Below are 22,182 nucleotides of genomic sequence, written 5' to 3'. Positions count from 1 at the left end.
CTGGCCAACACACTGCTCCACACTCCCTAAATAACACTTAGACCCAAGATCAGGCTAAAGGTTCACAGCTTACACAGCGTTCATCCTGATCCCTGCTCCGAGGAAGACCTGGTCTCACTTCTCTCCTCTATGTGTGTGTTTGTGATGAGATGATGAAAACATTTACCTTGGGGCAGCAGATCAGTGAGTGTGTGTCAGGCTGGATTAGTCCCACTCTAAACAAGATATGACACTGTTCCATTATCCCGAGTTCAAACTAAAACAAGCCCGACTCTAAGACCCACAAGCCGAGACCAAAAAGGAGAAAACGTGTGGTAAGCAGAACCACAGCTGCACTCCGACCACAGTCTTGTGTGTGTGTGTGTTTCTCTCAGGGTTGTAGCTCATGGGTTTCTCTTGCCAGTTTATTTAAAGCCATTTTAAAACCAGAGCAGACTGTGTAAACACTTTTGCAGATAATAACATTATCTGTCTCCAATCTGTGTTTACCTGTGGAGAAAATATAAAGAAGTGTATTCGCTCTGTCCGCCGAGAGCTTAGAAAGAGCATTTGCTGCCCTGGAGTTTCTAGACTGCGGATCTGTTACGGTATGTTTTTGGATTGCGGTTCACATCCTTGCCTTTTTTCTGTTGGCCAAAACCATGATTCATCATTTGCTTATTGAAATAAGAGAAATTAGCATTTCAGAGCTGAAAACAAGCTCGAGAGCGAGAGAGAAGTGCTTTCTTTAAGTACACTCTGCAATGTTTACACAAGTGTTTTTATCATGGCAACATCTTGTTTACTTTTCTTGTCTGCCCTAAACTGCTTGGAACAAGTTGAGAAAACATTTGGAGACTCTGTACAAAGACGCTTTTGGAAAAAGCGAGGCTGGGTGAGAGTTCAGCTGGCAGGCTGAAGGTGTTAACCGTCCATGCGCTAAACATTCCCACATGTACATCCTCCACCCGACGGGCCCAAAGAACCATAAACTGAAATCAGGGAGTAAATTAGCTGGATGATAAGAGTTTTCTGGGTAGCTAAAGACGGGCGCCTGGGGCGACGTGGCGAGGAACAGTGAGAGATGCGCACTAACGTCACATGGATCTCCGCAGGCCGAGCCAAAGGCAACAACCGATGACGTGCGGCGGTGTTGTTTTAAACCATACGGATATTTATTATGTCTTCAAAGGAAAACATCTCATACCTAGTCATGCTGGTTGATACCAATTCCAATAAATAATAAAGGAAGCGGTGATAAACTGATGTGTGTTTTTTCAGTGGGACAGGAAGGTTTATAGAACAGATCTGGACACTTTTACAAGAGGTCAAGGGCATCCATGACCTGGGGTAATTGAAAGGTCAAACTCCGTAGTTCTGCCATTTAGTTGCACTAAATGCATCCTGTAGCATCCTGTGTGTGAGTTTTGGTATTTCTCTTTTACTAAAATGCACTTTGCTCATTGTGATTTGCATACAGTTTCTACAGTATTAGTCTTAAAACTGGTTTCTGCATACGGTTACCTTCACAAACAAGTGTGTTGTATTTCCCATCCTGGAAAGTGTGTTTACCCATCAAGGATGAGCAGTATGAGTAAATAAAATCAGTAGATAAGCATAATTCTTTTACGTAATGTGAGAAGATAAGGAAAAACAGACGGATGTTTAGTTACTGAAACAGCTGCGCGTGTTTGGGAATAAACAATAGTTCGTCCAGCCGTCCCTATAATAGAAAGACCTTTCAGGGCGTCAGCGTCAGAGCATCATTAAAACCTGGGCTAAAGGACAGCTAGCTTCAGTGATATGTAAAATGCTGACTGTTTAAGTAATGTCTATTTAACTTGTTTTATTGTGGCCATTTACATTAGGGGCTGTCATTCTGCCAGAAAGCTTTTAAACAGCCTTCGCTTGAAGTCCAGAAAGTGACACATGCCAGCGCTCATAGTCTCTCCCGACATCAATTCTGCCATTCTCCGGAGCTCCTCTTGTCCAGACACTCTTCCAAGAGGCTGCATTAAGGGCCATTTGAATATTTCATTTCCTATTAATTATGCACTGTGACTCTACATGTCATTAGAAGGAATGGAGGAGAGGACAGGGAAAAAAGAGAAACGTCCACTGTAACAAAGGATGAAAAGAGGTAGCGGGGGCTAGCAGGGTGCCGCGAACTACGAATTCCAAAGCATGTCACGTCCAGCCGCGTTCATTGAAAATGCGAGACGCCCTGTACCTATTTTATCTCTCCACAAATGAAAACTGGGTGGTTGTTTTGAAATGTTTACATGATCACTCTTCAACCTCCCCTGACTTCAAAAGCGGCTTGTTTTTAGTTGATTAATGTTGGAAGCCAGAACAGACGCAATATAGTTTTAAACAAGTTGTGGATTTAGCGTGGCCATGTTAAAACATTCGTCGTCCCTAATCCTTGTGTTATTTTTACGAAACGATCAATTCTGAATGTCTGTAAAGGTGTATTCACGCTGTGTCAACATTCAAAAAGACACGTGGTATTTATGTGCTCATTCTAAAGGAAAACAGAGTCCATTTTGACGCATGTTTAGATCATTTCCCTTTCAAGGTTGAGTGCTCCACTTCCGAAGTCAAAATCGCTCTCCGTCACGAGTGTTGTCGAGTGTTTTCCCCACACATATTTTCAGCCGTGCTCGTATGTTGTCTTTTATTCTTAATAATGGCGCCGCTGCCATCATGTCACGCCACCTCACCGAATTTATTAGGCCATCAACATCAGTTCTGGCTCCCCTTGTCTCGGCCCCTGCTCAGGTCCGGGCATGACACTTTGATTTGCGGCGGAGGACAGTAAACGTGGGAAGACGAGCACGTGGAAAACTCTACTGTTCCATTCCACCAGCCTCTGCCTGGTGACAGTGACCTACATGGTCAGCGAAGATGCGATATAATTTATGATATATATAATATATTGGATCCATTAGCGGGCATAATGAAGTAGTGAAATGAAAGGGTATTTGTGAAATCAGTTCAAACATCCTGCACGGATTATGATTAAATGATTAATGAAATGCCCCTGCATAAGCATTTTCAAACCATAATTCATGCGAGGGCTGATAAAAATCCTCCAATCATATTTCCTTCACTCGTGAGTCTTATCTTCACCATTTTATATAAATCACCGCAAAAAAAGGAGAGGTAAAAAAAAAGGAAAGCTTGGCCCGCTTTGCCGAGGCCAGCTACTTATTTAGATTAGTTATAAACGTGCGGGGGAGAAAAAAAAGGTCTTGGTGGTATAAAATAATCATGCATAATTATATTCATAATTCAAGTTTATGACAGATTCCATCGCTTTTCTCCTTGTTGTCCTTTGCCTTTTTCCTCCTGGCTTCATTTGAGTTCTCTTAATCTAGATGACATAATTAACTGCAGAAGCCACCGAAAATAAGAGGAATCCATTTAAATGAAAAAAATTGGGAGGGTTTGCAGAGTGCACGTCTGCCGATTTACAATATCGTTTTTTTTTTTTCACCTGAGTTTGGCGAGGCGCTTTTCTTGTCTGCTCAACTTGGTTTCTGTAGGTTTGCGTAGAAACGGGCAGTTGATGAATTATGCATGAGGCGTGTAAAGAGCGCTTCTATTTCCGTAATGCAGAGATCTTGTTAGAACACTCTTCATTTGTGTTTGGGGAATTTGATATTTGTGGATGTGTGGACATGGCTTTATTTACTTTTTTCTCATTTTAGTATGTGCATATCTCGGGCCATTTTCACTTTTCCAATATGGAGAAATAAATGACTGCCCTGCAGAATGTGCAGATAATGTAATTCAATATTTTACCATGAAAGTTTTATCAAATGTTTAATAGATGGCTGTAAAATATGGTACTAAAATGAAGGCTGCTCTCTCTCTCTCTCTCTCTCTCTCTCTCTCTCTCTCTCTCTCTCTCTCTCTCTCTCTTTAGACATCTGAATAATGAACATGCCTTGGATGACAGGAGCACGGCGCAGTGCAGGGTACAGATGCAAGTAGTTCAACAGCTGGAACTGCAGGTAACATCTCATTTCTCCTCGTTCATCTCCTTTTCTTCCTTTTTCAAAAGTTTTCTGCTTCTCTCTCGCTCTCTCTAACTCTATTCATCTCTCTCTCTCTCTCTCTCCATCTTGCTCATTTGCTCTCAAGTAGCAGCTCAGAGATAGAGGAGGGAGGGATAAAAATGAAATTATTTTGTACATTTGTGAGTAACCAGTCATTAAAAATGTGTTATGTTCGCATGACAGCCAGGCAAAGATATATGGAGTGCCCTGGGGCTAACTCCACAAGATAATTGCATTTCCAATTTTACTGGGTTTTAAAGTCGTTTATGACTTTTAACTATTTGGCACCACAATAAAACACTTTGTGAAAAAATCCAGGCATACCAACAATGGTGGGTGAGCAAACCAGTCATTTCAGTGAATTGATTGACTCATTTTGTTTATTGTATTGTATTGCTTGTTAATACACATTAATTGTGACATATACTCAGGGAATGGCATCACAGAGATCGGGATGTATGGGAAATAAATGGGAAGTTTTAGGAGGAGAGGGGAGATGGATACTCTTTTAGATTCAGGCAGAGAGCATTAGAAAGTGCAGGAGTTATTGTGCAGTGGTTAAAACATTGAACTATGGTGCTCATGCAGGCTCTTTGAGGTCAAATCCAGCTCAAAATGTTTGATCTATATTTTCATCTCCTAATATGTGCAGCACCTTTATTCATGCTAGAAAAATTCACCCCAGGCGTCAAAGTGCAATGATCATTCTCTGTCTGCATGCTAATCTGTCCATACATTAGCCATTTATGCGCTATTGTACAAATAAAATTAGTCTTTTATGTCATTGTGTCAATAAAGTATTAACATTTTTCTTCAATACTACACCAAAACAAAGAGTAAGGGCTGCACATATAGATTCAGAAGTAGCAGCTAATCGGAGGAGAACTGGCCTGCATTGCCCCCAAAATGATCATACTCCTAAGTAGAACTTAGAGATCATTGTTGCCAATGCTATTTAGGCTTACAGTGTTTGGGGGCAATGCAGTCTAGATCAGAGTGTGTGGAGGCTAGAGAGGTCCTCTAATGTTTTTTGTGGATTCACTTTGGCTGAAGTAACCATGACCGAAGGCTTGAGCTTGTGTGTTCATTTTCAGTGGCTAATAAACCCTTAGGGTTGTGTCTCTGTACCAAGTGTAAAGGTCACAATTTAAGTACATGTACTGTATGCCAAGAATAATCATATGTTTGTCAGATGTCCTTCACAATGGCTTATTTGGTTTGCTGATAACTGTGAGAATGTTACACTAAAAAACAGTTAATTAAAAATGTAGGAATCTTTTCTCATTTTAATTATAACTTGTATGCCTTTTTTCTGTTTTTCTCATTAAAGTTAGCAAAAGACAAAGAGCGTCTTCAAGCAATGATGACTCATCTTCATGTCAAGTCTACAGAGCCCAAACCCGCCCCACAGCCAGTGAGTATAGCACTCTTGACATCTCAGCAATCTTGACCCATGTCCCAATTTGCAGTGAGATTAAATTTAGTGCACACCAACTGATAGTATGTTGAAAATAGTATGCCAAATGTGCTTCGATGATATACTGTATTTTCTCTGGAGGTTTTTTAGAGTGTGCATCTGTGCATGCTTTGGTGTTATGCTGGTCACAGTTGTTTGTCTTTTAATCAAACATGTTTGTCAAGCAATGTAAAAAAAAAACAGTTTTTACATAAAGTTTTAAATTAAAATGCAAATGTTAGTCGTTAGTTCTAATACTTGCATACTTAACACACTATATGGAAATATATGGAATTGGTGCAAGGTTTTTTTTTTTCACATGCAAAATGTTGCACCTCTTTTCTCACATTTCTATTTAAGAATTTCCAGCATTGTTGGAACATGTTTTAGGTTGTATCTGTTCATGAAGTTAAAAACATATCCCTCAGAAATTTGTACTATAATTCATGGAGAACAAGTGTTCACAATCCATAAAAAATTGTTTAACTTGATCATTGATCGGTCACATTCTCTCCTCTCTGCTAGTCATTTATTTACTGCTCATGGGCCCTGTGATGCTCAGGAGCCCAGAGACGGTGTCCTGGGGCGACGGGTGACAATAGTTCAGTCAATGGAGCTTTGCCTCTGTCACATGCTGATTTTTTGGATTAGCATTTGTACAGCGGTATCTGACATGGTGATGCAAGTGTATGAAAATTGGTCTCAGATACTGATAGTGGTGTTATCCTGCTACCTCTCCCCACGGGACCTGAGGGGAAGCAGCTTGTAATGGAGAGGAGGACCCTTACAAAGAAATACACTTTATGAGGTGTACTGTGTACTGTATGCTTTATTATAAGAAGCCTTTATTTAATTTTACAATGATAACTTTGAAATAATTCAAATATGTAGCGCAGACCTCTTAGTTTTAAATCTTAGTTGAAATGTGTTTACAGATTCCATTTGGTGACGTTTTACTCAACAGCACAGTTGTACTAAAAGCCTTGACATTTATTTTGCAAATCTGGTAATTTACTTGACTAATGTTAGAATGTGTGTTTTGTTTTAAATTCACGTTTTTACTCATAAACAAATTAGATGTTTTTGCGGCATGATATTCTGCTCATTAATCTTGCCCCAGTAACATTCATATTTATCAACAGCTCATTTTAAGAGAGATTTCGCCTCAGGGCACAGTTGTTTATGTGTTTGTGCGTGCACATGTGCGTCCACGAGTTTATGATCGAAGGTGCCACTAAGCGTTCTCATCAGCAATCTGACCTTTTCATTGTCCATAATTAAACTGCAGATTTTTTTTCTTGTTGTTGTTTGATACGTTTTTTTTTTTTTTTTAGCAGCTTGTCTTCTGTTTTCCATAGTTGCTTGGCAAGTCAAAGCCAGTATAATTAGATCACCAATTACCATTTAATTATTTTCCATCTGAAGTCTCATTTTGCGGATGTACTGGAGAGCACCCAAATGGTACAGGAAAACAAAAGGAAGGCCGTTACTCGCCTGTCTGGCATATTGTAGAGGCTACTCGCTGTTTGCGGATGAGGAATATGGATAACAAAGCTTGCTGGTGTGCACAGTGGTTGAATAAGTCCATACTATACGAAACCTCTGGCCCAAACCAAATCTCTTACATTTACATTTAATCATTTAGCAGACGCTTTTATCCAAAGCGACTTACAAATGAGAACAATAGAACTCTTGCCTTACGCCCACCTATTTTTGCAAGTTATTTTCTTTAGCATGAAAAGCACTATATGGTGTATTTTAGCACAACTGGATTTGTTTATTGACCAATCAGCATCTAGGACCAGAACTATCAGTTTTAAAATAAACATTTATCACACTGAGAGAAACCAATTAGCCACAAAAAAAGGGAAAAGATTGGCAAGAAGACAAAGACATGTCAAGGATGAAGCTGCTGTCAGCCCTCAAATTTCTTTATTATGTACCTGTCTATCAAACGGAGCATCTGTATGGTAATGACCGTTAATAGGGAGTGTGGTAATTGCGTGGTCTACGACGTATTTGCGTGGCGGGGGGTTAGATGTTAAACACTGTCTGTTGGTTTTCACTCGCCTCGTCACCGTCCGCACTGTCAGCGGCGCCATTATAAAACAAAATTAGACATCTGATACCTCCAAAGCAATTGACAGCCTTGACATTTCATTAATTTGCTCACCCAATCTGTGGCCGATTGTGGTGCACGACAAAAAAACCCCACCTCTGCATGCCCTCTTGTAGTTTTTTTCTTTGCCCCTCTCTGTTTGTCCTTGCATTCGTCGCACAGCCTCCCTCGTCGTGGACCGCAGTCGAAGTCATGTTTAATTTGGTCACAAGGCCTCCTTTGGCAAATTAGCAATTAGAACAATTTGGTGAGGGGAAATATGTGTATGTGTCATTAGCTTTTTTTCTCATCTCCTACAAATTAATAGCAGGAGCATCGGGTCAGGCTCGCATTTTCCACCCCAATTGAAGAGGAAATGTGACACTGACGACTCAACGTAGCCGTTGGAAGCGAGATTGCACCTTAACTAACCCGCTGGTTAATTAGTTTACCTTATAGCCATTATTACTAGCCCCCCACCTTGTGCCACTTGATAAGGGAGGAAGAAAGTGTTTCTCTGGAAACTATTTCTCCAGAAGAACCATCTTATGCCAAACCATCAGGCTGATGAGGGTCATTCAGATGTGACGTTTAATCGTAGTATCACCCTTGTAAGTAGCCACTAATTAGGGTCCTTACAATACAATTTGAGGCTGTAATTAGTGTAGATTGACCTCTCTCTGTCTGCGGCTTATTAGGAGCCTCTTAGGGCTCAGTGAGAAACTCATTCCATCAGCCAGCAAGACTGCTACTGCCGCCCGAGAGCAAAGAGAGAGAGCAAAGCATTCTGGGAGCACGCCAGCAGACCAAACAAAGAGGCGACCAGGGGGATGTACGCTATTTGCTCACAGAATGATGGACGCGGAAAGCGAAAGCATGGTGTTTACAAATATTTACAAACCAACATGCCACCAATGCTCCTCTGCGGTTCAAAGATTGATTGGATGGTGTGTTAACAATTAGCATCCGCAGGCATCAACCGTGACTAACAATGATGTGCCCTGTTTTCTTTCTGTTCTTTTCAGCTGAACCTGGTTTCTAACATCACCCTGTCCAAGACGGCTCCCGAGGCCTCGCCGCCCCTCAGCTTACCCCAGACGCCCACCACTCCGACGGCCCCCCTCACGCCACTCTCACAAACCCACTCTGTTATCACCCCCACCAGCCTGCACAGTGTCGGTCCCATGCGCAGACGCTACTCGGACAAGTACAACATGCCCATATCTCCAGGTATGCATACAAAATACAATGCATGAAACATTGGGATCAGTGGGGGAATCACAAAAATATGTGCAGGTCACATTTCACTCCTATATATATATATATATATATATATATATATATATATATATATATATATATATATATATATATATTTATAAATATATATAAATGTTTTCAAATACTTTTTTAAAATTCTTAATTAAAATAATTTATTGAATTTAACAGCTATTTAAAATTTATGCTTTGCCTAAAGAAAAAAAGAAATAAATTTTAGGACCATGATGCTATTGCTTTATTTTCATGGCAAGTAAACACTTTTTTTTTTTCACAAATTCTCAGTACTGTAATATATGGATGTGTTCTTATTTTTTCTTATTATTTTATTCTGTTTTTGTAATACTCATTATTCTCAGTGTTGGTTTTCACTAGATTTTCTATTACTGTATTATACTACTGTCATTCAATTATTTGTAAAAAAGGGAAAAAAAGAACACATTGTAAATAAATGCATAAATATCAGTACAACAAATATTGGCCATGATGTATGATTACTTAAGAATTTTAAATAGCATATAATTTAATGTAATGTAATATAAAGTGTGACCAGGTTTAGCTCAATTCTTAATAAGTGTCTCTTGTATTTGTGAACAGATATTGTCCAGAACAAAGAGTTCTACATGAATGCTGAAGTACGACCTCCTTTCACATATGCTTCGCTAATACGACAGGTAAGAACACAGCCGCATTTGCATCACATGTTTAACACAGCTACTGCATTGTAATTGAACATCTACACTTTAGATTTTATTAATGTATAACAGTATGTTTGCAGAATAAATATTCAATGTCAACACACACTTCTTTAAAGTCAAACCCTTAAACCCCCCTCCACCACAGCTGTTAAATTTCAAATGCAATTTAACAGCAGAGCTCAAGATTAGCCATCTGCAAATGAGCGTGAGAGCACTTGCTGTACATAGGGGGCAAAAAAAGCCCATATATAACAATTGCTTTTGATTAAGTATTACAGCCAATGTGATTATTACGGAATTCATTTCACACAACAGTAGGAACGGGGCGTCTTTGAGATGCCCAGTCAATTATCAGGCCTGAACCGGTAATCTGTGATCACACGGGCATTAATCTGGGCCTGGGATAATTGCCGCTTTATAATCTGGCTATATAATTTTTTTTTTCTTGTTCTGGTTGTTTAGCGGAAAAGGATGTACTCAAATTGGCACATTTGCATAAGGAAGCGTTCAGTAAACAAAGCAGCTCCTATTTGAGAACGGAAAAGCGTGAAGCTGTTTTACATGCACCCTCAGATCAACTTTAACTTGACATACCATGTGCATCTCACTTTGTTTTTGCTCCAGGTTTGAACGGAAATGGAACTGCTTTTTGCTTATCAGCATTTGTGTGTGTGTGTGTGTGTGTGTGTGTGTATTTTTCCAGGCAATACTAGAGTCGCCAGAAAAACAGCTAACACTAAACGAGATCTACAACTGGTTCACGCGAATGTTTGCATATTTCAGACGCAATGCAGCAACATGGAAGGTGATCTCACATTTCCTGTTTTCTATTTCCTGCTTTCACTAATATATAATGAGTTTGACTGAATAAGAAAAACATGGAATGAAGTAGAAACAAAAACTTTATTGTTGAAGATGTATGGAGGAACCATTGGGTTCACAATAACTCCTGGCAATAGAAAACAACCGCCAGAATTCAGTGCACACATCTCTTATTGAACCACACACACACTTCCCAGCTCATGACAAACATTTATGAATAGATGAAATACAGTGGGATCAAAAAGTATGACTACATTATAGATCTAGGATTTGAAATCTAGTTTAAACCTAGACATAAAGTTTTAGAAATTTAAAAAGAAAAAAAAACAAGATACATGAGAGAAAAAAGAAACCTTTCCTTGCCTTGCCTAGATGGTTTCAAAGTTTAATGTTTTATTTTTGTATTTTTAATGCTGCAATTAAAAAAGTAATGAATAATGCAAATCACTAGTGTCCTCAGAGTTTTAGACGTCACTTTATATTTTAGTTCTTTAAACAAACTTCTACTGACAGAACATATTTCTGTTCCCAGATATTAAGATATCATGACATAATGAACTTTATTTTTTTTCTGAATTATTCCAAACATTATCAGAGATACAAACAGAAACCATGTAATTGATTTTATTACTCCCAGTGAGATTAAGTCAACAAGTTCAGATTACCCAGAGAAAGTAGGCATTTTTCCCCCCAGCTATGATTTATTTCACTTAATGGTCCTTAGAAGATTCTGGAAGAGACCCTCTCTTCATTTGGATTTATTTTGAAAGTGTTTTTTTTTTTCTTTCTTTTTTTTTTTTTTTGGTTTTCTCTGGAAGAATTTCAACCTCTTCAAGGGGAAATCTGGTCATTTGAGTAGGATGTTTTCCCCTGGCAGAGTTTGTTGAGCATTGGCATTTAACTCAAGCGTTTACAGTTTCCGTTTTTGAAGTGAGGCAGAAAATGATGAACTATCTGTGACTTTTACCAGAGCTGAATGATAAAGCGCTAGAGTGACAACACCCACACAGGCCTCCATCAATCAATGAGGGTTTATTTACTAAATATCACCCGCATGTTGTACAAATGGCCTGATGAAAGGGTCATTTATAAGAACGCAACGAGCAGAGCATGTTAGAATTACATCCCTTCCCCTCATTGTTCAGCTACAGTGCTAAAGTCATAACTGCCAAAGAGTAATGTTTATCAGGCTGTTTGTGCAGTCTGGAATTTTGTTGGTAGTCCAAGGTGTTGCTACAACTGGCTCTTGATCAGTGCATTTCTTTGTACTGTGTAGGGAGTTTGGGAAAATAGCAACTAATCTGCAAAACATTTAAGGGAAAATAAAAAGATACATTTCATATGTTTTCTTATACAATTCTGTATTTGATCAAAATACAGAAAAAACTGTAATTGTGAAATATGATTACACTTCAAAAACAACTGTTTTCTATTTAAATGTAAATTATTACAGTGATGGAAAAACCGCTTCAGTCTTCATTGTCACATGATCTATCAGAGATCATTCTAATATGCTGATTTGGTGCTCAAGAAACACTATTAATATCGATGTTGAAAACTGTTGTGCCACTTAGTATTTCTGTGGAAACTTGAACACATTTTGAGGAATAGAAAGTTCAAAAGAACAGCAATTATTTGAAATAGAAATCGTTTGTAAAATTACAAATGTCTTTACTGTCACTTTTAATTAATTTTTAATGCATCACTGGTGATTAAAAGTATGAATTTCTTAAAAAAACTAAATCTTATTGATCTGAAAACTGGTCTGAAAACAAGTTTTAATATGTTGCTTTTCAGGTTAAATGATCTTGTTTAGAAGATGTCTAGATCATTTCATTAGAAAAATGTGATTCCAAGCATGGATTTTTTTGGGGGGTGTCTTAAAGTAATTATTTACTCAAAAATTTTTATTCTGTCATCATTAACACAACAGTATGTTGTTCCAAACCTATATGACATTATTCTTTATAGAACACAAGATGAGAGAGGTTTGATGCTCTTTCAAGCTTCGAATGAACACCGTAAAAGTCTAAAGTTGTATAATAGGTTTGTGTGGCAAACAGACCCATATTTAAGTCATAATTTCCTTCCTTTCTTTCCTTTCAATCAGATTTCAAACTCCGCATCAGGATTATTACAATTTGTTTGATAATCAGTGTCATTGAGAGCCAAAACATGTAAAATCATGAGTAAATGATGACAGAATTGTAATTTATTTTAAATAGAAATGTATACAACTTAACAATACAAGAGAATGTGGGTTCTATAAAAATAAGTGTCTCATAGCCCTTCTTTTTCTCTCACACTAACTGCAGAACGCAGTGCGGCATAACCTTAGTCTTCACAAGTGTTTTGTGCGGGTAGAGAACGTTAAAGGGGCGGTATGGACCGTCGACGAGCTAGAGTTCCAAAAGAGAAGGCCACAAAAGATCAGCGGGTAGGTGTTCCAGCGCCACCCGCCCAGCGTGGCTGACCAAACCCGTGTCTGGTGGTGTTGATGGATGGGCTTCATGTCATTGTCTCTGTGCTGTGCCGCACACTGATCCCCCTGCTAGCTTTAGTTATGTAGTGGCTATGTGCACGGTAACCCCTAGTCGCTTGTGCTTATCCATTCATTCATTTCATATCCTCTTCTCTATCACTGTCTGTCTGTCTGTCTGTCTTGCTACATCCGCATCTGGCTGCTTGCTGCCCCTCTCCCCCATCCCAGGGTGCTGTGCGCACCAATCTCTCCCTGCATAAATGCTTTGTAAGAGTTGAGGATGACTTTGGGTCCTTTTGGACTGTAGACGACGAAGAGTTTAAACGCGGCCGCCACATACAACGAGGTCGCCCCAGGAAGCATGCGGCCGGCGAAAGCTGTGATGAGCTGCTTGTACAGTAAGCACCGCCCCTCTGCCCCGCCCCCTTCCTGCATGCTCCGCCTCTGTGTGCTCGCTCATCCTACATGTAACCTTTCATATATTATGCTTTCTGCTTTTCATAATATATGAATTGGCTCGTGTGAGTGTCATGTGATTGTATAATAATATGTGATATGTTAAAATAAAAGACAAATTCATATAAACTCTGTTCTAAAACTTAGCTAGCTTCCTTGTTATCTGTGGTCTACATAGGATACTACCCTCATTCACAGCTTGTCATTAACCCTCACTAAGAATGTTAGGAATTGAAAAAAAAAAAAGCTGAAAACAAGCACAATCTAACAATCTTAGAAGACCGCATTATTATTTGGGAACAGTCTTTAGATTGGAAGTAAAGTAGACAAGTAGGCAGCTAGGTTTGGGACAGAGCTCTAGTGTTAAACAGCTTTTGATAGTTTAGTGCCATCTATTGATTTTGCTATTGGGTTTTATTGGTAATCAGATTGTACTCTAAATAACTGACTGCAGTGTAAATTCACTGTTCAGCAGACAGACAGTATGACTCGTTTCTGTACTGCACTGAATGTGTGTTTGTGTTGCCTCTACAGAAGTCCAGCTCTAGTAAAGAACATCCATACCACTTTGGGATATGGTCCCGCTCTTTCTGCAGCCTTCCAGGTAAAATCACTATATTGCAGCATCCAGTCTTTATCCATATTATTAATATGGTTTTATTTATTCATCTATTCAGTTGCTGCCCATATCCATTCATCATTATCTGTACACTATATTATTATCTGTGCACAGTTGATGAAAAATACCAATAAAACTTGCTAGAAAATACTAGTAATTTACAGTAGCTGGTTCGTAAGGTGACAGTCTTGTGTGACACAACTTCATTTTCCATGATGCCCTTGTAGCGTCATGGTAATGCAAAAATAAAAATAAGTAATCACCAAGTACACACATAGTTCATCTTCCTGTCTTTTTTATGTGAATCTGTCTAAAAATTATTACATTTTGGCTAAATTCACTTGAACACACATCATGTCATCATTATGACTTTAAAAACGCCTAAATAGTCCAAAAAGGAATTGAAGTGTGCAAATGAATAAAATGGTTATTTATTTTGGACGAGCTGAAGGCCACTGAACGCTCCTAATGTTTTGTAGGAATTGGTCTCACCGAGTTGATGTCCTCCATTCTGTTTTAGGCTTCAATGGCAGAGAACAACATACCTCTATACACTACCGCTTCCATCGGAAGTCCCACTCTTAACTCGCTTGCCAGCGCCATCCGAGAGGAAATGAATGGGGCCATGGACCACGGGAACAGCAACGGTAGTGACAGCAGCCCTGGACGCTCGCCCCTGCCAGCTATGTGAGTGGCTCACGTCCCACCTTCGTAATGTGTGTGTGACTGAGATAAGACACGAGGTAAAGGGAGATGTCCTGGAATCATTAGGCTCAAGCGCATGCAGGGCGACACTCGTATGGCTTAGGTGGTGGAAATTTTCACCAGGTCACTAGGAGTTGAAAATAAGTCTCGGAACGCACAGTAGGGTTCGATGTACATTATAGTAGATGTTTAGCCAACTGTGAAATTATATAGAAAACTGCAGTTTACAGAGGAAGTAGGAATTGTGAATGCAGTCTTAGAAGGAAACCCCACCTTTGGCGGTTTCTACGTTAGGGGAGCTCGTAAAGCAAATAGTGTCTTTCAGTGTTATTTCAAGAAGTTGTTTCTAAACTAACTTTTATTATGGGTCAATAGTGTGCGGCATATTATGCCGAGTTCCTCTAATTATTGCCTCCATTTTGTTTCAATATTTACAAAAGTGGTGAATAGAAGATGACAGAACTGGCCTCCTTTTTCCAGCCAGACAGGACTCGCAGCACGTCTGAAAACTGCAAGCCGTCAAGAGTAAAACAACGAAGGGAGGGGTGGGGGGTCGTAATTAAGCCTCGACAAAACCGCTCCAAGATTTCCATGTAGCTGAGCTGCGGTCGGGGCTGGAAACCACAGCTCCCCATACACTTGTTGTATGGGAGGGACCGCCGTGTTGTTTGAAGCTTAAAATAATACGCTGCAGACAACATGGTTTCCAGATGTCGGAGGACAGAATGGTGATTTGTTGCTCAGCGAGATTTATTGCAGTTTCTGTGAAATATCAGCAAATCGTCTCTTTTAAAAAAGCAGTGTGGTAATGAACTCGTGAAGATGTGGGTGAGAGAAATGCTAATGGCAGGTAACATAGCTGCAGGCCTGCCCCATCTGCAGGATACAGAGAGACAGGACGGGTGTGCTTGCTCTGAGGCGTCTGCTTCTCACCTCTCAAGGCATTTGCCAACTTAACGCACTCAAAAGCAAAGATGTTGCCCCAAACGTACAAAGTGTGAGAATATACGAGCATACATAAAACATTAACGTAAAACGCACTGAGCTTTATTAAGTTAGCCAGATTTATGGATCATGTTATCAAGGGCATCGCGTTTCAATCTCAGTCATTTCAATCTTTTTCACCAATAAAATAATTTTGTCACTTATAGATGAGGCAAGGGAAGCTTATTATTTTCAGATGTTCAAGCAGAAATTAGATGGGCAGGTTATGTATTTAACCTTTCAATGCAACAGTTCAGGAGTTATTTATAATTGTAATTAAAATATCAAATAAGCATGTATGGCCATGATATGGCCAAAGAAAAATGCATATATCAGAATATTCTTCTTAACATAATTTGTTTTAAATTATCTGAAAAAATGAAATACTTGGTGCTGTGGTAATACACGTATTTTACCATGGCATTTCCATTTCTATGAAGTATGTTTGATTACAATGTAAAAGCTATGAAGCATTAGTATTTTAAACAGTTATTACTGTGGTATTATCATCTCATGCTGTCAATTTACCTTAGTACCATAGCAGTATTTGTTGGGAAGCATTAACCTTTTTTTTCTTTTTTTTCAGCGAAACATTTTTTGAGTTATTTTGAACTGTAATTTAATGTTAACTATTAAAATGATTACATAGTATTGCTGGCCTAAGTATATAATTATTTCGGTCTTAACATGCTACGAGGTAAACCAGGCCTGTAATTATGAGGTAAACACCCAAGTACATTGTTAATGTAAGCACCATATACTAGCTTTATCGTTTTTGAATTCTACATTCTCTTATTCGTCAGTCACAATTAATAACATCTAACAAATGAGCTTCCATAGCATCTGCACCTGTATCTATTGTTGCAGATGCCTGCAATCAGACGCTTCAGTCCTAATTACAATGAAGGCTAAAGCAGAGTGCAGCTCAGTTGCATATTAATAACAATTTCATGTTTGCCCTCCAGCTAGAGATTGAGAACCGGAGGCCATGGGATACATGGAGACGCTTTGATCTAAAACCGATAGAATGGCGAGAGTTTTCTTATTATTCATGCACAAAATATGATAACTCATTAGAACGGCTGCTTTCCTAAAAATCATGGAGAGAGAAAAGGTTGTTTGGGGTGGGGTAGATATTGTGAGTAATTACATTTGGCAAACATGTCTTTGCGAAAACCTATAGTTTGCCATGTGAGACTAATTAACTTAAAGGCTCTGCCGCAGCTGCTTCTAATGTTTATCCCTTTATTCCTTTCGGTTTTGGTCGTCTTCCCCGGTAGAGTCAGCGCTCGCTCATTGGCGCTGTATTCCTACAGTGTTTCTGTAATGAGAAATTTGGCAGATCTCATCTCTGTGGACAATCCTGTGCCCAGACTGTGGGCCGGGGTTTATGTTTTGCCTTGTTTACAACTGACAGCGTTATTATTCTTGTAAGGGCTCTGTTTCTTATCACAGCCGTTTGTGTTGGGCCCAGTCGTCAGTGCCTCCCCCTTCCCCTCTCGTCTCGCACGCCTCCCTTCCACTGCTTTTCTTCCCCTTATTGACACTTTGGTTAGAAGTTGCATTAATTTTGCGTGTATTTTAAGCGTAAGCCGTGCTGTCTGGTCACCATGTTGTGCGGCTGTTTTTTTTTTTTGCACACTTGAAGTTGATTAATGAAGGAACCTTGCGCAGGGTCGTCCTCTAGAGACCGCCTCACAGGTTGTGCATGTTAACGAGCGAGAAGAGGAGCGCGCGGAGCGGCACTGATCCAACGCCACCGGGAAGCTGACAGGCCGTCCGCTCGCTCGCTGCAGTCCATTCTCTCGTCGTCGACATGTCGCATGTTGTTAATCTCCCTCATTTATCAATTCAAAGTGAAAACCCTGTTGTCAGGCCAGCTGTGGAAAATAAAGCCGGCAGGTATCCTGGTGCTGGGAGAACTGAAAGAGAAGTTAGTTATCAGGAGCGCTGCTGTGCCGTCTCTGTTAGTCTGTCATTATAGAAACAGCTGGTCGTTACACTGGCCCTTTTTATTTTCTGATATTTAACCAGTAGATGGTAGTGGCTGCACTGATACAATTATAATGTACATATTGATATGTTCAAATTTTTTTTTCATATATTGTCACAATATTGTCCAGATGCAGAGCCCTGCCTTTGACTTGGGGATAAAAATATACTTATGCCCAAAAAACTAACAATTCGTTCCCACAAATTAAGAATTTGTCCTCTTGTTTTATTAATCAGTTCCCTCGTTTTAGTTTAATCGTGGCCACAAATTAAACATTTGTTACCACAATTTATTAATTTGTTCTCTCATGTTAGTAAATCGTGGCCATGTTGTACTAATTCGTTCCCTCATTTTGATTTTAATTAAAAAAAGGGAACAAATTAGTACAAGGTGGCCATGATTTAATAAAATGAATGAACAGTTCAATAAGTTTTGTATATTTTTTAACCATATATCATGTGCGGGGCTCCATATATATAGGTATTGTAGATCCATGTATTCATTTTTTTTTATTGTTTAAATTTTTTTTTACATATTTTATAGATGTCGCCCAAAACTGAAAAAATAATACTTCAAAGCATCAGCTTAAACAGTCTTAATTAAATGAAAGAAAAAGAAAACTTAATCAAAAATATTTTCATTAAGATTTTTTTTTTATCATCTTATATTTAAGTAAATTATTAGTTTTTGTTTTGTGTGAAAAAAAAATGACCATTCCAATTCTGATTCATTCCCAGGCATCATATCAACGTAAAAGAGGAGCCACTGGACCCCGAGGAGCACGAAGGTCCCCTTTCCCTTGTGACCACAGCCAATCACAGTCCAGACTTTGACCACAACAGAGATTACGAGGACGACCACGTTCACGAGGACATGCTGTAAGCCTGGTTTCTCCCAGGTCCTCTGCCTGAAGAGGCCATACTAACTGCGGTCACCTGCGAGACCACTCCAGACATAGCAAGCCCAAGACTGGATTCACAATCCTCTTGTTGACAGCTATTAAAATGTTCCAATTTACTCTTAGTGCCATTAAATGCGAAACTAAATACGAGATAAAAAAATCTATTCCATTTGGAAGTATTTTTGATTTGTTTCTACCTTTCGGTTTAAAGACGAGATGCATACATTTCTACTCATCTCCTGAAGAAGAGACGTTTGGTACTGGGGCCTGCTTCTACTTCCTTTTGGCAAAAGTGTCACTGAGACCAGAGCGGACATGAACACACACAGCTGAGAAAGACTCATTGCCCTCTGAGTCGAATAAACACTGATCACGAACTCTCACACACACAAATCATTAGCGCTTCGATGAGCGTGCCACTCACAGTGTGCGTGTACGTATGTGACTTTAATTCATAGTCTCTGCCTTCAGATCTTCTCAAGAGGACGGTTCACCCAAAAATGAAAACTCTGTCATCATTTACTCACCCTTATGTCCGATCCCCATTCATGAAACACAAAATGATTCAATTTGAAGAGTGTACTCGGTTCCTTTGAAAGCGAACGCTCTCTTTGAGAGTTTATGAGTCTGCGATGAGCAAATCTTTACTGAATCGGTTGAAAACAAAGCTGACTGATTTTCAAGTTCAACTCACCGACTCACAGCTCAAACAAACGGAAGGATTTCAGTGAATGGTGGTTTAGATTTGTTTGTTTTTTTACCCAAATTTATCTACAACTTCAGAATACTTGGAATATAGGAAAACAACTCCACTCTGCATTAATTGTAAATGCATGAAAAAGAGCAGCTGGTGCACTCTTTAAAATGTGTTTTTAAGGATAAAAAGAAAGTCAAGAAAAACATGCTTATGACTAAATGACAGAATTTTCCTTTTAAGTGCACTATTCCTTTAAATTCGCTGTCATCGCAGCTGGAGGATATCTGTCTGGTGTTTTGAGGGTTCCTGGGCAAATAATTTAAACGTGGTGTCCTCTCATTACTCTGTGCTGTTAGCTATATATCCTTTTTGCTGGGTTTGTTTGTTTTGGTAACTGATCAGACCTCATGAATTATGACGTGGAGTTATGGTATGCTTAGCACTGGATGAATGTTAAGGCTTCTCATGCTCTCTTTTTTCCCCTCTTTCTTTCCTTTTGAAATTGAAACAGAATGTCGCATTACCGTGTAGTATTTTTCTGTCATTTGTTCCTAGCGTTTTGGATCGCCACTTTGCAGTCACATTGCCCTTGCGTGCCGACACACACACACACACACACACAATCTCACTCTCTCTCTCTCTCTCTTTCTTTTCCCGCTCATGAAGTCCATCTGCAAATGCACTACTCGTAATGAAGGCTCCCTCTCCACGCACCAATGAAGTTTAATTTTCACGTGGAATGAATGACAGAGAAATCAACGCAGGTTAACGTTTATCGCTCTGAAATTATACTTTCAAAAATCCCCTTTTGTGGTGATGCATGTTAGCGTCAACCAAATCGCTGATCGAAACCGTCATCTGTATTGCAAAATGAAATGTCAAAAAATTTTGAAATAAGCACCAGGGAGAGGATTGTTAGACAAAAGCTAATCGTGATTCCTGAACGTTATTGTCGGCATGTATGAAACTTTTTTTTTGTTTGTTTGTTTGCCTTTTTATTCAATTCTGTCATTTCAAAGACTGTCTGGATGACTTTAAATTGCATTCCCTCTAGTTTCAATATCAGTTTCACCACATCAATGACCGGCTCAGCCTCTGTTATTAGACATGATATTAATTCTATAAGGGATAAACGTTAAATGGGTTATGAACTGAGGCTGACGGCACAGCCATGACCACTGAGCATTACGGCGCTGGGACAGCCCACTCTGACCATTCGCTTCTTGCCACATCGTAATTGTTTCAACGCAGGCCATTTGAACCCGGAAAGCAACTCCGAATTGGAAGCTGCTGTCGCCGGCTTAGCTTAGATTAAAATTTTGGGAACATACTTTAGATTAGGCTTCTACAAATCGATTGCGTTTTGTTTTTCAAATGACTGCAACCAACCACTTTCTGTGTTCTTATTTATTACTTCCATTTTTATTGTCAGATTGTTTTTACTTAAGTTGATGTTTATGTCTCTTATCTGTGACTACCAAAGATACAAGATACTACAAGTCGAGATATTCTATGTTCCATGCAATAGGCCAAATATCCTTATAGTGTTCCCCGCACTGGCCGGACACAAAAATGATGAAATGTCTGAAACTGTGTCGGGCTTATTATGGTGTAAAAAAAAAAAAAAAAAAAAAGGCCAAAGGGGTTGTTCGATGGGCAGCTGTATTTCTTTGCCTGTGACCAAGATAGTAGACGAGAGGCAGAGATCGAGACCAACACAAGACCAAATCAAAGCAATGTTGTCTCTGGGCCAATGAAAAGGAAAAAGGGAGTGTTCTATCAGGAAATGATGGCTATAAAGGAGAAGGATATGGATGAAAGAGTTTAGGACTGTGTTCACTGTCGTCACAGGAAATTTAAATCCAGGAGGGGGAAAACATTTGCATAACACAATGTGAACTGAACTTTAAACTGGACCACACAATGATGAGAGTTTCATTTGTTCTCATACTTTAGAATATTTTTTTTTTTTGCCATTTTATTCTTTTAAAAGATTGTATGCCACTTACCTTGTAAATTCGAAACGGGATTCCCGATGTCCTTTTGTTAACCTTGGCAATGCTCTATGATTGTGTTTTAGTGTCTGTCAACTTATTACTTTTTTATATTAAAAAACACTCCTGTCAACCAATAAGCTGGGTACAAGGTACTTTAATGGCAGTTACTACTATTTGTAAATTTATCCAAGCATTTCCTATTGATGAAAAGGGTTCACTGAAATGAATGGAGCATCCGGGCAGCTGCAGCGGGACAGATTCGGGGCTCATCTGAGGGCTGTTTCTGATTGTTATTCTGGAGCAGGTAGATGAGACCATTCACCGCATGTGTAGCTCGGCATTACTGAAGAAATCCAGCATGAGAAACTGTTAGTATGCATACCTCAGTTCAAACCTCTAGGGAATGAGTAACTAAGAAAAAGATGTAACATTTCACTTAGTTGCACTTAGTCGTATGTCTTGCATGTTTAGTCTAAAACTGTAGCGAACTATTTTAAGAAAAATATTTTTAAAAAATATATAAAAATCAGAGCTTGTTTATCATGAGGGTCTCTCTTTTTTTTCTCTCTTTTAAACCAATCCAAACCTCAGGCTTTTTTTAGCGCTATGATCTCTTCTTCGATTTATTTTGCTTCTCACATGCGGTAAACTGTTTCCTGTCTCTGCTCTTTTAGCTCATGTTGAAGTAGGTTGTACATACACCACATTATAGCTTGTGTGTCCTATCATTTTCTCCTGATTCTTTTCAAAGAACAAAAAACTAAAAAAAAATACTGTTTGTATCACCATGTTTGCTTTATCACAACTGCTTTGTATTTACTATTAAAAAAGACGGAAAACACAAAGAAATGAGCTCCTGCTGTATGTATTTCAATAGCGAACAGTGCTGCAAATGGAATTGACTTCATAATCCTTGCTTTTTCTGTAGGAAAAAAAAAACGGGGGGAAACTCT

At 39.1% G+C, this 22,182-nt stretch overlaps 1 protein-coding gene across 19 annotated transcripts in view; it reads left to right on the top strand.

The window, feature by feature from the left end:
- The window catches only part of LOC113096129 (forkhead box protein P1-B), a 175,830-nt gene extending 154,469 nt beyond the window's left edge, over positions 1-21,361 (top strand). For 16 of the 19 annotated variants that reach the window (XM_026261610.1, XM_026261608.1, XM_026261605.1 and 13 more), the window contains 9 exons: positions 3,911-3,998; positions 5,374-5,457; positions 8,623-8,827; positions 9,473-9,549; positions 10,277-10,378; positions 13,106-13,275; positions 13,868-13,937; positions 14,473-14,639; positions 18,372-18,516. In XM_026261610.1, coding sequence (XP_026117395.1) covers positions 3,911-3,998; positions 5,374-5,457; positions 8,623-8,827; positions 9,473-9,549; positions 10,277-10,378; positions 13,106-13,275; positions 13,868-13,937; positions 14,473-14,639; positions 18,372-18,516 — 1,108 coding nt within the window. Of the gene's footprint in view, positions 1-3,910; positions 3,999-5,373; positions 5,458-8,622; positions 8,828-9,472; positions 9,550-10,276; positions 10,379-12,710; positions 12,833-13,105; positions 13,276-13,867; positions 13,938-14,472; positions 14,640-18,371 lie in introns of all 19 variants that reach the window. The other 3 variants (XM_026261618.1, XM_026261611.1, XM_026261609.1) reach the window with 2 other exon arrangements.
- Positions 21,362-22,182: the final 821 nt, after the last annotated feature.

This window comes from Carassius auratus, chromosome 6, assembly GCF_003368295.1.
Source record: "Carassius auratus strain Wakin chromosome 6, ASM336829v1, whole genome shotgun sequence".
Taxonomy (NCBI): Eukaryota; Metazoa; Chordata; class Actinopteri; order Cypriniformes; family Cyprinidae; genus Carassius; species Carassius auratus.
The sequence above is the reverse complement of the archived record's forward strand: the minus strand, read 5'-3'. Positions and strand labels throughout refer to the sequence as shown.